This window comes from Mustelus asterias, chromosome 5, assembly GCF_964213995.1.
Source record: "Mustelus asterias chromosome 5, sMusAst1.hap1.1, whole genome shotgun sequence".
Taxonomy (NCBI): Eukaryota; Metazoa; Chordata; class Chondrichthyes; order Carcharhiniformes; family Triakidae; genus Mustelus; species Mustelus asterias.
The window spans coordinates 86,307,159-86,323,634 of record NC_135805.1 but is presented as its reverse complement, the minus strand read 5'-3'; the positions used below and the strand labels follow the sequence as shown (position 1 = coordinate 86,323,634).

At 41.2% G+C, this 16,476-nt stretch overlaps 1 protein-coding gene across 4 annotated transcripts in view; it reads right to left on the bottom strand.

Annotated features, from left to right (window-relative positions):
• Positions 1 to 16,476, bottom strand: part of cad (carbamoyl-phosphate synthetase 2, aspartate transcarbamylase, and dihydroorotase) — a 107,747-nt gene that overhangs the window by 28,003 nt on the left and 63,268 nt on the right. For all 4 annotated transcript variants that reach the window (XM_078212959.1, XM_078212960.1, XM_078212961.1 and 1 more), the window contains 11 exons: positions 16,216 to 16,383; positions 14,953 to 15,135; positions 13,741 to 13,845; positions 11,825 to 12,070; positions 11,645 to 11,726; positions 8,803 to 8,969; positions 8,084 to 8,248; positions 6,346 to 6,477; positions 4,735 to 4,936; positions 3,900 to 4,090; positions 3,008 to 3,148 (listed from right to left, as the gene is read on the bottom strand). In XM_078212959.1, the coding sequence (XP_078069085.1) occupies positions 3,008 to 3,148; positions 3,900 to 4,090; positions 4,735 to 4,936; positions 6,346 to 6,477; positions 8,084 to 8,248; positions 8,803 to 8,969; positions 11,645 to 11,726; positions 11,825 to 12,070; positions 13,741 to 13,845; positions 14,953 to 15,135; positions 16,216 to 16,383 (1,782 nt within the window). The remainder of the gene's footprint in view (positions 1 to 3,007; positions 3,149 to 3,899; positions 4,091 to 4,734; positions 4,937 to 6,345; positions 6,478 to 8,083; positions 8,249 to 8,802; positions 8,970 to 11,644; positions 11,727 to 11,824; positions 12,071 to 13,740; positions 13,846 to 14,952; positions 15,136 to 16,215; positions 16,384 to 16,476) is intronic.

Below are 16,476 nucleotides of genomic sequence, written 5' to 3'. Positions count from 1 at the left end.
TTAATTAGAAAATAAAACTGGCCTTCCTTGAATTTTATTGTCTTCTTTATCTGTTACTGACAGCCTCATTCCTAAATTTAGAAAACTCTGAAAAATCTCCAGTGGCTAATTAACAGTCACCAACATGTTAGTACAACATTTGAAAGGTTTGTTTTCTTAAAAGTGCTCGCATTTCATTCCAAACAGATCAGGCCACATCTCAACAAGGCCATTGGTGCAGTGTGTATGTTAGGAATAAATAAAAAAGGTCATTCCGCCACTGTTAAAGGCAATAATGGATTTATGTAGTTTGACAGTTTACAACAGAAACCAAGCAGCTGATAGTTATAATTCATAGGAAGTTTATTTAAGTGACTGTTGGTATTTCTATAGTCAACTCAGTTCTGTCTAACTTTCAATGGTAGACTTGAAGTTTTTGTAAGTCCACAACATGTAACAGCCACAAATCGAGACCAGAGTCAATCTTAAAAGTCTATAGAAAATCACCAATATGTGAGTTTACATCACAAAAGGAAAATGAACCTGGCAGCTGGTTCAAATCAGCAGGGACAAGGCTCGAATTGCTATTTTTAAAAGCACAGAAGCCACGAGCCAAACTAAATATCAACAAGCAGAAGATAAACAATAAAAACTTGTACTTATCTAGTGTCTTTAATATAATGAAACATCCTACAGTGCTTCACAGGAGTATTATAGAGCAAAATTTTGCACCAAGGCACACAAGGTGATATTGAGGTAGATGAACAAAAGTTTGGTCAAGGCAATGCCTTAAAGGAGGCAAGAGAGGTATAGGGAGGATGTTTGAGAGCTTGGCATCTGGGAAGCTGGAGAGATAGTCGCCAATGCAGGAGCAATTAAAAATCAAGAATGCTCAAGGCAGCAGAATTAGAAGTTTGGGAGGGTTGCAGCACTGGAGATGATTATGGAGTGGAGATGCCGGCGTTGGACTGGGGTAAACACAGGGGCGGCACGGTAGCACATTGGTTAGCACTGCTGCTTCACAGCTCCAGGGTCCCGGGTTCGATTCCCGGCTCGGGTCACTGTCTGTGTGGAGTTTGCACATTCTCCTCGTGTCTGCGTGTGTTTCCTCCGGGTGCTCCGGTTTCCTCCCACAGTCCAAAGATGTGCAGGTTAGGTTGATTGGCCATGCTTAAAAATTGCCCCTTAGAGTCCTGGGATGCGTAGGTTAGAGGGATTAGCAGGTAAATATGTGGGGTGGGATTGTGGTCGGTGCAGACTCGATGGGCCGAATGGCCTCCTTCTGCACTGTAGGGTTTCTATGATTTCTATGACAGTAAGATGTCTCACAACACCAGGTTTGTGAGGCTCTCACAACACCAGTTGTGAGACTTCTTAGTGTGTTTACCCCAGTCCAACACCGGCATCTCCACATCATAGCTACCATCGACACCACAAACTGCCGGCTCCAAGTGGAGAGGATCTCCAAGAAGATCGCGCATATCGATACAGACATCAAGTTTCTACAAAGATGCATTATTTTGTAAATTGAGTTTGTGTCATTATCTGCCCGGTTTGTGAACTGAAATCCCACTCACCTGATGAAGGAGCAGCGCTCCGAAAGCCAGTGGCTTGTGCTACCAAATAAACCTGTTGGACTTTAACCTGGTGTTGTGAGACTTCTTACGATGATTATGGACACAGGGAGGGGCAAGACCATAGAGGAATTTGAAAAAACGGAAAGCCTAAAATCAAGGCTTGCTTAGTGGGAGACAGTGTAGGACGATGAGCACAGGAGTGAGGGGCGAATAGAATTTGCTACAAAACAAAGGCAGCAGGGTTTGGGGTGACCTCAAGTTTACGCAGGGTACAATGTGGGAAGCCAGTCAGGAGTGCACCGCAATAGTCAAGTCCTGAGGTAACTGAAGTATGAATGAGAGTTTCAGCTGCAGATACACTGAGACGAGGCAATAAGTCAATGGTGTGGCATCTGACTTATTGACCCGGTGGAGTTAGGTGGTCTGAAGTGATTGTGTGGATTTGTGGTCAGAAGTTTATTTTGAGGCCAAATATAAAACCAAGATTACAAATAGACTACAAATGGATAAGTTTGGTCTCACCGACAGTTGCCAGACAGAAGGATGGAGTCAGGAGCTAGGAAAGGGAGTTTGGAAGAGGAACTGGAGAGAATGGCTCCTGACTTCCAAACAATTAATTGAAAAAGTTTCTGCCCACCCAGTTTGGGGCGTTGGACAAGCATTTTGACAATTTAACCACAGTGGAATGGTCATAAGAGGCGGTAGTGAGGTAGACCTCGGTGTCATCAGTGTCCACGTTAAAACCAACACCACATTTTCAGATGATGTTGCCAAGGGGGCAGCATACAGGTGAGAAATATGCGGGGACACTACCTGAAAAAGAGAGAACCATTAACAATATTGGCTAACATGGCAACCAAGAAGGGAAGGTTGGTGATCAGCAATTTAATGGGAATAGCACCAAGGGTGGTGACTGTCACGGACAAGATGAACTTGGAAAGAGCATGAGGAACAGAAGGAAAACTAAAGAAAGATGAGTTCAGGGCAGGGGAATTTTCCAATGGACGAGGAAAAGGGAAAAAGGGGCAGAGGCAACTGATTGGATACTCTCAATCTTAGTGAAAGAAGCTCATGAGCTCCTTGCACTGAGGGTTGGTGGCAAAAGGATTGGAGACAGGGGAGATGGGTAAGGGTGAATTGGGTCATTAACGGTACAAACTCCTCCTAAAACATGTCGCTCACAAAATTATAGACTTTTTAGTTAAAACTGAGTTTTTCGAAACGCAAGCTTGGTCTATACCATAAATAGAAGAAAGACAAGTTGACAGTGAGCCTGATTTTCCAATCTCGTCTTAAGAACGAAAAGAAAGCACAAATGTTTTCTGGCAGCATTTTAATGGAATGTACCATTCTGCACATCAAGATAAAGTTCAGCACAAAAACACACCTGCCACACTGTCACGTGACAATGTAGGCTACGTATTTTAGAAAATCTTTTAAATTAATGTTACCTGTCCATCAATGTAGGCCACTTCACCTCTCAACACCACTCGCCTGACTTTTCCCTTCACCTTCTTTCCTTCAAATGGAGTCCACTTGGACTTTGTGAACTGCATGTGATGTGGGATTGTCCATTCTTGCTCCAAATCAACCTAAAATGCAGGCAGAGCATTAAAACTGTACCAAGCGCCCCCAATGCAGCCATCTGGCCTTAATGCAGACTTTTATTTCAGACCTCCACTTTGGCTGCTACTTTCCCTCCACCAGTACACGCTGACAATGTAAGACGAGTGTCTTAGCTTTTTAGGAAGTGGCAGTGGTTCAGGAGGGAGGTTTGGTGAGCATATTGGTGCTTATGATGGGAAACTCAGTGGAAACACTGCACTGGTGCAGAGGTCGCCACCTGCCTTTTGGGAACTTTAGCCACTACAGGTTGATGTGCTTTGCTGGTTTTTGCCGCTTCTGTATCTCACCAAACCATACCCACACCATCAACATTTCACAAACTCTCTGCAACTAGTACTTTTATTATGCCTTCTATTGTATTGTGTAATCACTGATCCATTTAACTATAACCTGCCTTCTATCCAAGTAATTTGCATGACTGTGCAATGGCTTGTGTGTTTGTGTGTGTGGTGGGCCAGGGCAAATGGACAAAATATACTTGACAGGCTATGAATGTCGTGTAGCGTGCAACAGGTTGGCTGTAATGGAAAGGTATAGATGGTTTGGGGATTTCATTGGTGAACAGCATACTATTTTTCAGGAATCATCTATTCCTACCCTCTTATAAAGCCAGAGCCTTAAAAATAAGATTGATCTTGAATGGACACGTTACATACATATTTTTTAAAAATTCTCTTGGCAACACAACTTCACATTTCCAAAAGGTCCGAGCCTTACCTCCACGTAGGTGTTTTCCTGAACTGGCAAGGAGAAAATCTTACGGGGATTTTCATACAGTCGTTTAACCAGATCATCAATGGTGAGTCTGCCTTCGCTAACAGCTGTGAGTAGTAGAGGCAGCATGGTCTCTAAGCCAGGGTAACCTGGTGGTGGTGAATCACTATCCTTTTCTTCAACAGAATGTGGGGCTGAAGAAGTGAAGATGAAACATTAATAAACATTTACATAAAACACAATTACTCTGCCCAGCACTTTTTCTGGCTCTAAATCAATACCATGTTTCAAAAATACATCTTTAGCAACCCTACACCTGAAACAATTTTGCTTTTACGATTTTAATGAAAAACAAACGATCACAGCACCACATTCAATTAATCATAGAACCGTATATAAAAATACGGTTCTAATATAGCAATATAAAATAATTTTAAGCTCTTGCTGTAATTGAAGCAATTGTTAGTGAGCATGATTTAGTATTTTAATAGTCAAACTTAAAAACAATTCATTATGCAGAGGGGGAAAACAGCTTCATGCAAAACACTGATCCGGCAGCAAAAATACTTTTCAGCACATTTACTACACATTGCCATTGGTGTAGTTACTTGCTTTAGCTTGAACCCACTCTGTACAGCCTCACCCACAGGAATCTCCTGGGACTGGGAACTGCAAAGATTATAGTAAATAAAAAGAGAATGATGTATTTCATCACATCATCAAGATTCACAAGGTTAAGATTTTTCTGAAAACAGCTGCACTTTCTCATTGGTTCTCCCAGTGACACAAACGTTAAAAGTGCTTTAAGAACTGAGGACATGCTGGCACAACTACATACCGTGGTCAGTGGCAAAACAGTCGATGATGTCCAAATTCTCCCAAAGAGCTTTCACGTCTTCTTTAGTACCAAGCATTGGCCTGACCTGACCTCTGCCATGGCCTATACTGTCGAGGTCTTCCTCACTCAAGAACAGGTGATGAGGAGCCACTTCACAGGTCACTTGCACACCTTTCTGTTTCGCAGCTCGAATAATTTGGATCTGTAGGACGAAACAAATAAAGATTCACATAACTGCGTGCCCAATAAAAGCCCTCCCGTCTTCCCAATCACTTTTAGATCGTAACTGACCACAACTCTTTTTCAAGGGGGTGGGGGGGTCGTCACATTTCTTCGAGTAAGGAATTTTTTAAAAAAGCTATTCAACAGCTTGGGCTGAAATACTACTCGCTCATTTGAATTAATGAAGGTTATTAGATATGAACCCACAAGTTTACTATTTTTCATGAGTTATACACCAAGTAGAAAAGTATTGATTGGCCTGCCAGGCCTGAGGGATTGAATGGTTCACTGCTGCTCACATTCCAAATAAACTGGTCAGTGCATCATTTCTATAATTCAAGGGGGGAAATATAGATATTTTAGAAGCGTCATTCTGCAGATTTCTGCATGATGCCATTTTGTTGAATCTTGTCTCAGACTAGAGGAAATGACACCAGGGAGCGATTCATCCTAAACTGGCAAAACCCATATAAAGATTGGAGGGGGTGGTTTAAGTGCAAGTGATAGCAAAGATAAATCAAGTTTCACTGATCTTTTAACGCAGCTTTAAAACCATTACACTGGAAGCTGGCTACACTCACAAACCTGGAAACAGCCCCAGATCAAAATAACACGAATACTCAATTTTGGGACAATCTTGCCGGTCTGCGGAGGATTGCCAAATTAGGATTTATTTTTTTCGTACAAAAGCTCCAGTCGGCACTTTTTAAATAGTAAAATAATTTTTAAATATTTAAATCAAGACTAGCTAGCATACATTAAATAAACTAGAAAATTGCTTCATCGTTTAAAAAGTCATTTTCAATTATTTAATAGGTGATGGGCTAGACATTTACTAAAAGTTTATTTTTGTGATAAACCCATTTTCAGCTGAATTAATAAAACAGCACGAGGTTACACATTCTCAAATCTACCAGAGGTACAGTAAGGTAGCGGTCACATTACTGGACTGGTAATCCAGTGGCCCAGAAAATCATGCAGAGACACTAGCTCAAATCACAAACTTGGCAGCAGGGTAATTTAAATTCAATTAAATAAATCTGCAATAAAAAGCTAGATCATGAAACTACTGGATTGTCATAAAAATCCATCTGGTTCATCAACATCCTTTATGTTACTTCAGATCCACAGCAATGTTGGATGGATTAGCCATGGGAAATGTGTGGGGTTACGGGGGAAACGACCTGGGCAAGATACTCTGTCAGCGAGTTGGTGCAGACTCGATGGGCCAAATGGCCTCTTCTGCACTGTTTGGATTCTATAACTAAATTTAAAGTAAGATCAGGAATGTAAATTTGTAACTTTAAAGTTTAATATTTTGTGAAAAAAAAAGTATGGTTGGAGTGAATTCTTAAGTGGTAATTTTGTAATCTAAGTATGGATTCTTACCTCCTCCTTTTTAGCAACATGGCAAATGTGAACCGGTCTCTGGTACAACTGAGCAACCATTAAAATGGCTGCTACAGTCTGTCGCTCAGCATGTGCCACGATGGGCAAATGCTTGGGCCATTTCTCAAAGTGCTGAAAAGAAGAAGTAACTGCATTTGAAATTCATTAACAGTTAAAATGCACAAATTAACACAAGACGTTATCACTTAAGTTTAGTCAGGCATTTCATTCAGAGTAAGTAATAAACATGCTGAAGCTCTGACTTAAACAGAGGAAGTGCTTCCCCATAAGCGAAAATGGAAGGAGACGAAAGCAAACACATTTGTCTCCTTTTGGCCTATCTCCTAGAACACCACATCCATTTTCCCCATTTCAATGCTCCAGGCTTGGCGCAACGGCAAAGTGAAAATTTGGGGGTATTTGGAGTTGCTGAGCGGAAGGGGTACCCGTACCAAAGTAAAACAAAAACAGATGGATAACAAACTTCATTATTTTATTATTAACGTGCACATTAACTTCATACAGATGAAACTCATGTGTTTTTCAATTTGAATTATTTTCTGCAAATGTTATCTTACTCACTGGGCCTAATGAGACAGTGTTGAGGCAGTCTCTCAAAGTTTGACAGTGTGGCTGATAGGTGTCTTTTGGAGTTAGATGTGCTCTAAGAGGCTGCGTGTGCAAAGCCTTTTCCTCCCCTTGCGAGCCGGAAGAGAAAAATATATCGGGTGCATTCATGGCAGACATAGAGCTGGGAAAAAAATCACGCGCAGTCGGTCCCAGGACATTTCCGACAGTCTCTGCTCCATGGCCGTCATTAAAGCTCCAGAGCTTGCGACCCCAAAATCTTGTGCCAGGACCCACAGTTTGGGAATGCCCATGCGAGAAGATGCTTAGAGCTGCCTGGCGCATTTGTTTCCCACACGGATAAGTTTTACAGAATAGGGGATTTTGGTTAGGTTATAGCAAATAGTTATCATGCTTCACTGGATGCTCGGGTAAGGTGGGGACTGAAGACAGGATGTAGACCTTAGGGAATTGCATAAAGTGACTACAAAACCACTCCAAAACATCACAGAATATCACCAAAAACGTGGATCGTCCTTCAGAGAAAAAGTTGCAAGGCCAGTTCTATAATATTCAATAATTTGAAAGACTGATATGCTCGTCCTTCTCATCACTCCCTCACCATCTCAAAGAAAGAGTAGACAAATGTTACAGCACTGTACTAAATTCCCAAGTCACTGGGGAGTTTAGTCATACAGGAGGTGGAGGAGGTGGGGGCATGAGGGAAGAAGAGACGAGGAAATATAAAAGAACATCCTAGTAACACTGATCATGTGCATTGGAGCTTAATATAAAGTCAATGTTTTCAAGAAAAAAAGAAATAAAATTGGCGAGAGAAATTAAGGCAACAGGGACTTAGAAAATGTCTTCCCGTCCAGACAAGAAGAATAAATTATAATGCAAAAATGGCCAGTTGAATAATCAGATTTTAGGCACTCATTTAATGCTAAATAAAGATAAGGCAGCTATTAAAAGAATGTTAGATCAACTTAGACAGAAGTGTTTTGGCATCAATTCATTTAGTAAGCATTTCAATACGTGTCTCAGAAAAGTTTGAACAATTTAATCTGTAAATGGGAATTTCTCAGCTCTGTTTAGGTGATATAAAAGACCTAATGCACCAAGACCAGAATCTGACCCTTACAAAACAGGAAAATAAAATTCATTTTACCTCCATCCATAAGGATACGTTATCCATTTTGAGTGTCGAATAAGTATCATTTAAATACATCTTCAAGCCAGCAGCGGAATTGCTCATCAATGGCAGAACATCAGCGTTGTCTGAAGACGCTCCAAGAAACAATGAGAAGTCACACCGAGCACTAGCGTTTGCCAACTGCAGGTGGGGTTGGGGAATGAGTGAGAAAAGATTTTGCCAGGGTGTCAAATTTTTGTAATCTAAAAAGTCAACTGTGACCTATAGATATTGTTAACAGTAAAATACATATTTCATTTTAACAAAATGCTTTATCACAAGACCAGAAGCATTTATTTTACTTCAGCTGCTCCAAAATACATCATTGGTTCTCTTGGCACTCGTCAAAAGCAAACTATTCGGCTAATTGTTCAATTTGCCTGTAGCATGCACCAAGATTATTTTGGCAAAAAATTTAAGAATTTTCAAATAAGAGAATGTGGCAATGTTATACATCAATAATTCTTACCCTAAAATCTGACTAGAATTCAAAAATACTCAATGGGTGGAATTTTCCACACCACCCTCCCCCGTGGTGTATTTTGTGGTGGCAGAGGTGGCCCGCCATTGCTCGGCTGCAGGATCTTCTGGTCCCGCCGCTGTCAATGGGGCTTCCCGGTAGGAATGGCCGTAGAATTCCAGCCAACATATCTGAATCTGCACTTCAAAAAAAGTGAAAATTAAGTACCATTTACCTTCTGTACAAGGGCAAAAGAGGTATGGTCTGTGATTGCTGGGTTTGTGTTTGGCATAGCACACACCATGGTAATTCCTCCTGCCAAAGCTGCTGCCGTGCCAGAAGCAAAATCCTCCTTATGGGTCCCACCAGGCTCACGAAGGTGCACATGAACATCAATCAAACCTTAAGATGCAAAACGTACAATCAAGAAACGTTTCCTTTTAAATACATACTGCATTAGAAGGAACACTGTCACAAATGCAAACATTTTGTCTTAACTATCCACATCTGCTTAATAAAATGCAAGGTTTTCTCAGGCATCTAATTACAGATATATTACAAGAAAAATAGGGTGGTCATAGTCAGAGATTTTAATTTTCCCAACATTGACTGGGACAGCCATAGTATTAGAGGGTTGGATGGAGAGAAATTTGTTGAGTGTATTCAGGAGGAATTCCTCATTCAGTATGTGGATGGCCCCTAGAGGGGGGGCAAAACTTGACCTCCTCTTGGGAAATAAGGAAGGCAGGTGACAGAAGTGTTAGTGAGGGATCACTTTGGGACCAATGACCATAATTCTATTAGTTTTAAGATAGCTATGGAGAATGATAGGTCTGGCCCAAAAGTTAAAATTCGAAATTGGGGCAAGGCCAATTTTGATGGTATCAGGCAGGAACTTTCAAAAGTTAATTGGGGGAGTCTGTGGGAAGGCAAAGGGATGTCTGGTAAGTGGCATGCTTTCAAAAGTGTGTTAACCAGGGTTCAGGGTAAACACATTCCTCTTAGAGTGAAGGGCAAGGTTGGCAGAAGTCGGGAACCCTGAATGACTCAGGATATTGAGGCCCTGGTCAAGAAGAAGAAAGAAGCACATTACGTGCATAAGCAGCTGGGATCAAGTGAATCTCTTGAAGAGTATAGGGGGTGTAGGAGTAGAGTTGAGAGAGAAATCAAGAGAGCAAAAAGGGGACACGAAATTGTTTTGGCAGATAAGGCAAAGGAGAATCCAAAGAGCTTCTACAAATACATAAAGGGCAAAAGAGTAACTAGGGAGAGAGTAGGGCCTCTTAAATGATCAACAAGGTCATCTATGTGCGGATCCACAAGAGATGGGTGAGATCCTAAATGAATATTTCTCATCAGTATTTACTGTTAAGAAAAGCATGGATGTTAGGGAACTTGCGGAAATAAATAGTGATGTCTTGAGGAGTGTACATATTACAGAGGAGGTGCTGCAAGTCTTAAAGAGCATCAAGGTAGATAAATCTGCGGGACCTGATGAGGTATATCCCAGGACATTGTGGGAGGCTAGGGAGGAAATTGCGGGTCCCCTAGCTGAGATATTTGAATCATCGATAGTCACGGGTGAGGTGCCTGAAGATTGGAGAGTGGCAAATGTTGTGCCTTTGTTTAAAAAGGGCTGCAGGGAAAAGCCTGGGAACCACAGGCCAGTGAGCCTCACATCTGTGGTGGGTAAATTGTTGGAAGGTATTTTGAAAGACAGGATCTACAGGCATTTAGAGATGCAAGGACTGATTAGGGACAGTCAGCATGGCTTTGAGAGTGGAAAATCATGTCTCACAAATTTAATAGAGTTTTTTGAAGGGGTAACCAAAAAGGTAGATGAGGGCAGTGCAGTTGATGTTGTCTACATGGACTTTAGCAAGGCCTTTGACAAGGTACCGCATGGTAGGTTGTTGCATAAAGTTAAATCTCACGGGATCCAGGGTGAGGTATCTAAATGGATACAAAATTCAAACTGGAGGCCTGTGACCAGCGGTGTGCCTCAGGGATCAGTGCTGGGCCCACTGTTATTTGTCATTTATATTAATGATTTGGATGAGAATATAGGGGGCATGATTAGTAAGTTTGCAGATGACACCAAGATTGGTGGCATAGTAGACAGTGAAGAAAGTTATCTCCAATTGCAACGGGATCTTGATCAATTGGGCCAGTGGGCTGACGAATGGCAGATGGAGTTTAATTTAGACAAATGCGAGGTGATGCATTTTGGTAGATTGAACCAGGGCAGGACTTACTCAGTTAATGGTAGGGCGTTGGGGAGAGATACAGAACAAAGAGATCTAGGGGTACATGTTCATAGCTCCTTGAAAGTGGAGTCACAGGTGGACAGAGTGGTGAAGAAGGCATTCAGCATGCTTGGTTTCATCGGTCAGAACATTGAATACAGGAGTTGGGATGTCTTGTTGAAGTTGTACAAGACATTGGTAAGGCCACACTTGGAATACTGTGTGCAATTCTAGTCACCCTATTATAGAAAGGATATTATTAAACTAGAAAGAGTGCAGAAAAGATTTACTAGGATGCTACTGGGACTTGATGGATTGAGTTATAAGGAGAGGCTGAATAGACTGGGACTTTTTTCGCTGGAGCGTAGGAGGCTGAGGGGTGACCTTATAGAGGTCTATAAAATAATGAGGGGCATAGACAAGGTAGATAGTCAATATCTTTTCCCAAAGGTAGGGGAGTCTAAAACTAGAGGGCATAGGTTTAAGTTGAGAGGGGAGAGATACAAAAGTGTCCAGAGGGACAATTTTTTCACACAGAGGGTGGTGAGTGTCTGGAACAAGCTGCCAGAGGTAGTAGTAGAGGCGGGTACAATTTTATGTTTTAAAAAGCATTTAAATAGATACATGGGTACGATGGGTATAGAGGGATATGGGCCAAATGCAGGCAATTGGGATTAGCTTAGGGGTTTAAAAAAAAAGGGCGGCATGGACAAGTTTGGCCGAAGGGCCTGTTTCCATGCTGTAAACCTCTGACTCTAAATCAAAAGTCAACAGCTGTTTAGACGTGTTGCTGGCTAATCAGTGAAAGCAGCAAGATTACAGGTCATTTACCTGGCAAACGAATCAATTTATGAGAAGTCATAGAATCAACATGGGTTTTCACTGGAGGAGTGTCACCTACCAGCCGCAAAGCCTGGAGAATGAAGGGACACCAATTAGCAGACTAAACAGGCTTGTCAGAGAATGAAAATGACACCATCCCCACAAGTAAAACTTTATCAGGAAACTTGCCTCAACGAACAGTTTGGTGCATTTGATATCAATAATTAGTGGAACAGAGTAATCTACAGCCAATCGTCTAGTACGGTAACCCTTGGTAACAAACGAAGAAAGGCGCCGTCCTCCAGAGTTCCTCATGGAGAGATTGATAACCAAGTCAAAATGATTTTCTTCTAGGTAGTCCACGATACTTCTGTGCTTCTCTTTCAAAGGACAACCGTTGTCAGAATCTTCAAAAGGCCAGTCCACTGCCTTAATCTGCGGAGAAAGGCAGCAGGAGACAAAAAGGGGCAAATACTGGGATTTAGCCAGAAAAATTAAAACACTGGTTGAGGTAATGAAAATGCCTGACAGAGATTTCAGCATTAGGACCAGAACTCAAATTCAACTTCGAAGAATAAAGCTCGAACCCTTTTTTCAGCCGGCTACAAGTGCAGTTTATGAAATGTGATTGGCAGGTCTCAAATTAGCCTGTGGTCCCCAAGACACAATAAGAAGTCTCACAACACCAGGATAAAGTCAAACAGGTTTATTTGGAATCACGAGCTTTTGGAGCCACACACCTGATGAAGGAGCAGCGCTCCGAAGGCTCGTGATTCCAAATAAACCTGTTGGACTTTAACCTGGTGCTGAGAGACTTCTTACTGTGCCCACCCCAGTCCAATGCCGGCATCTCCACCTGCAAGACACAAAACCATTCACTATTCATTCTTCTCTTGGCACCATAAGAAATTGTCACTGCTCAAGAAACATTACTAGTGCATCAAAAAATGTGTTGTTGGGATCAAGCAGAGGAAGCTTTGCAACAGACTACGCTACATTTGGCCTGGTTACGCTTTTTAAATGACAATAGGCGACAAGAGTGAAAAAGATCCTGCACCAACATGTTCTTACTTAAAACACAAAGGATCAAATATGTTTTTATGCCATTGTTTCAATTTAGTTATGGTTTGTAAGCAAACACAAATTTCTGTGATTCCTTAGATTAAATATTTCTTAGAATAAAATCAAATAAATGAAACAGGACAGAGCAGCACCCAGGCACAAAGTGTGAACAGACAAGCAGGTCTTTTAAAATGCAGAAACCAGGCTGACAAAGGGACTCAGGAACTCACATTAGCATAACCTTCCATTTAATTAAATTGGCTCCAAGGATATCAGGAAGCCCTTATCAAACAGAAGGTCTCCTAGACATGGAAGACTTCCTGATATCCAACTAAACACCTATTGTATAAGAAACTCCAGAGATCTCAGACAATTATCACCTCCCTAGACTGGGCAATCACCAGACTTAACACATCAACTCCGCACCTAAAAACCCATTAAACAGGATGACCATATCAGAACACCATAAACAAACCATTTACACATCAACCACAGAATGGTCAGAGTCAAATACTGTAAACAAAACATTAACATTTGAATCATACAAAGTGTCAAAGTTCGAGTATAACTGTAGCCCATTGCGGCAGGCCTTCAGAGTGCTTTCAGGACAGTGCTGTTTGTATGTCCTGATTGCACCTCCGTCGACGTTAATAAAGCTGTACCGCTGTTGAACCTGACTCCGAGTCCGAAGTGGTCGTGTTCGCCCACTCGCGCTAACAGGTTAAAACAACATTTTGAACTATCCTAAACCAAAACCACAATTTGAATCCGGGAAAGTAGCAATTTGCTTCTGACATCCTCCATTGCCAGCTTCAAAATAAGACAACTACATAAAGTAGAACTGATCAGCTGCACTAATTTGTGCAGCTTCTTGATAACATAGACGATGAGTTGTATCTCATATTTTCTCCAAAGAGTTTATAAACAATTAAGGTTTAAACTTTCCTGATGAATTTTACCTCTTTGCTTTCTAAATGAAAGCTATTCCGACCTTAATCAAACTAATTCATTCTAAATCCCAGGCAAAAATTCAATTTCCATACCTTAATCCCGTGCTCAGTGTAAAAATCTGCTGTACCCAAACTTGCATATAGATTATAGCCAAGTTGCTCCAGGGATTGTACTGTGGACAGCAACTCACTTTTGTTCTGAAATTTGAAAATATTATAAAATTTTGAATGTATGTTGGAAAAAAATGAGAGCACAATATAGATAGCCATTAAGAACATTTAATATCAATACTGAAAGCCATTAGGAAAGTAACCAACAAGATTTAAAAGGACAAGGCAGATATTAGAATAAAAGATTACTGCCACATAAAGCAATTGTTCAAATGAACTTAGACTTAGCAACTTTCATGATTTCAGGACGTCACATAGTGTTTCACAGGCAATGAAACTCTTTTTGAAATGCAGTCAATATTCTAATGTTGGGACCTCTAGCTACCAGTTCACATAGTAAGGTTCCACAAATAGAAATGTTATAAACAGATAAGAAGATAATCTGCTTTGGTCAAGGGATAAAGATTGGCCAAAAACAAAAAGCATTTAGACAGTTACATGGGCATGATGGGTATAGAGGGATATAGAACAAACGGAGGCAATTGGGACTTAGTGGTTAAAAAAAAGTGTGGAGAAGTTTGGCCGAAGGGCCTGTTTCCATGCTGTAAACCTCTACGACTCTAAGATATTAGGAAAACACTCCTGCTCTCTTTTGCGAAGGTCATTCATATGATGGAGCAGATAGAGCCTCAGCTTTGCACTCTATTTGAAAGGCAGTGCACCAAACTATGCAGCACTCCCGCAGCACTGCACAGAAGCACATAGATCACATTCATGTCACTGGAGTAGCTCTTGAAACCTCCACTTTCTAACTTAGTCACTGGAGTGCTCTCATTCAGCAAAAGTCTGGCCTGTATTCATGAAGTCTTGAGTTATCTTGTTTCAGCAATACAAGTATTTTCATTATCACAGTGCATGAGGTACAAATTTACAGAACTAGTTGGGCCACTAGTTTTTGGGGAGCTCCTGCTGTCACCCCTCCCCTGAACCAGTCATTAGTCCTGCAGGCTTTGCCCACAATAACCTGTGTAGCTAGGGCTATCATGCCCACTCCAAGTGTTTTAGTTACAAATGGAAAAGAACGTGAAACTCCCAGGCGAAAAGGCATTGTTGCGATTTTTTTAAACCAAGGCAACACTGCACTGGGTTAACCTCCTACAGTAACTGTAAACTGACCGGCATGTATGTATTTACCTTGTAGCTGCCAATTGAAAGCAGTATGTTCTTTTTAGGTATTTTAAAGCCAGTGCTCAACATGGCCTTGAGGTAGGCCTCATAGCGATTTTCTCCAAAACAGGCCACCTCTCCAGTACTCGTCATCTCCACTCCCAGGACCACATCAGCCCCAGCCAGGCGGGAAAATGAAAACTGAGGTACCTAAAAATAACATTACACACAGCAAAAATGAACAAGGTCAACAGTTTGAGAAGATTTCACACATTTTCAATAGCACAACGTGTTTTCAAAAGATACTACCTGATGTTAACAAACGGTCTGTTTATTAATTGAAATAAAGAATCATAGAAACCCTACAGTGCAGAAAGAGGCCATTTGGCCCATCGAGTCTGCACCGACCACAATCCCACCCAGGCCCTACCCCCATATCCCTACATATTTTACCCGCTAATCCCTCTAACCAGGACACTAAGGGGCAATTTTAGCATGGGGCCAATCAACCTAACCCGCACATCTTTGGACTATGGGAGGAAACCAGAGCACCCGGAGGAAACCCACGAGACACGAGGAGAATGTGCAAACTCCACACAGACAGTGGCCCGAGCCGGGAATCGAACCAGGTCCCTGGAGCTGTGAAGCAGCAGTGCTAACCACTGTGCTACCGTGCCGTCCTAAAGCTAGAAATTGCTGGAAATGCGCAATTCAGACAGCATTTGTGGAGACAGAAACAGAGTAAATCGGGTCAGCAAACTATCAAATCTATAATTGACTTGAAACGTTAACTCTGTTCACTCTGCGCTGTATCAAAAGACTGAGCATTTCCAGCATGTTTCTATTTTTGTTATTTCAGATTTCCAACATATGCAGTATTTTGCATATTGGACTCTCCCATCAGGAGCTAATAGATTAAAACCTAAAGATTGCCTTAATAACAATGATCGTTCCAAGGACAACCAGCGAATAATGAATGAATGGAAGCTTAAATTTATATGCTGCAACCGTACAATCATTTGCAACGTACACTCTTAATCCAAGTAAACTATTTTGCATAAGTCAAATGTCAGCAACTCAATTTCTCAATACAGCAGAAACATTATGGAATAACTGCACAAATATATAAACCGCATAAAATTTATATTCATTTTACGTTTCCCCATTAATTGCGTCCATTTGCAATTTCTCTTTTTTAAAAAGGAAAATAAAACATTGGATGAAAAGTTATAGGTAAGGAAAAGACAATATTACTATACTGTAATTAAATAATATTCAAGATATGTTTACCTTTACGCCTACAACTCCTGAGCCAGTCATTAGTCCTACAGGCTCAACTTCTTCGCCCATAATAACTTGTGTAGCTAGGGCTATCATGTCCACCCCAAGTGTTTTTGATACAAATGGAAAAGAACGTGAAACTCTCACATTGCATTCTATCACTTTGAGTTGATCATCCTGGGGAGAGAAACCCAAAGTTAAAACAGCCATTTCAGTGATCCAGTCTCTCAACAATTGTCTGATACATTGCAAAAACAAACTTACTAAACG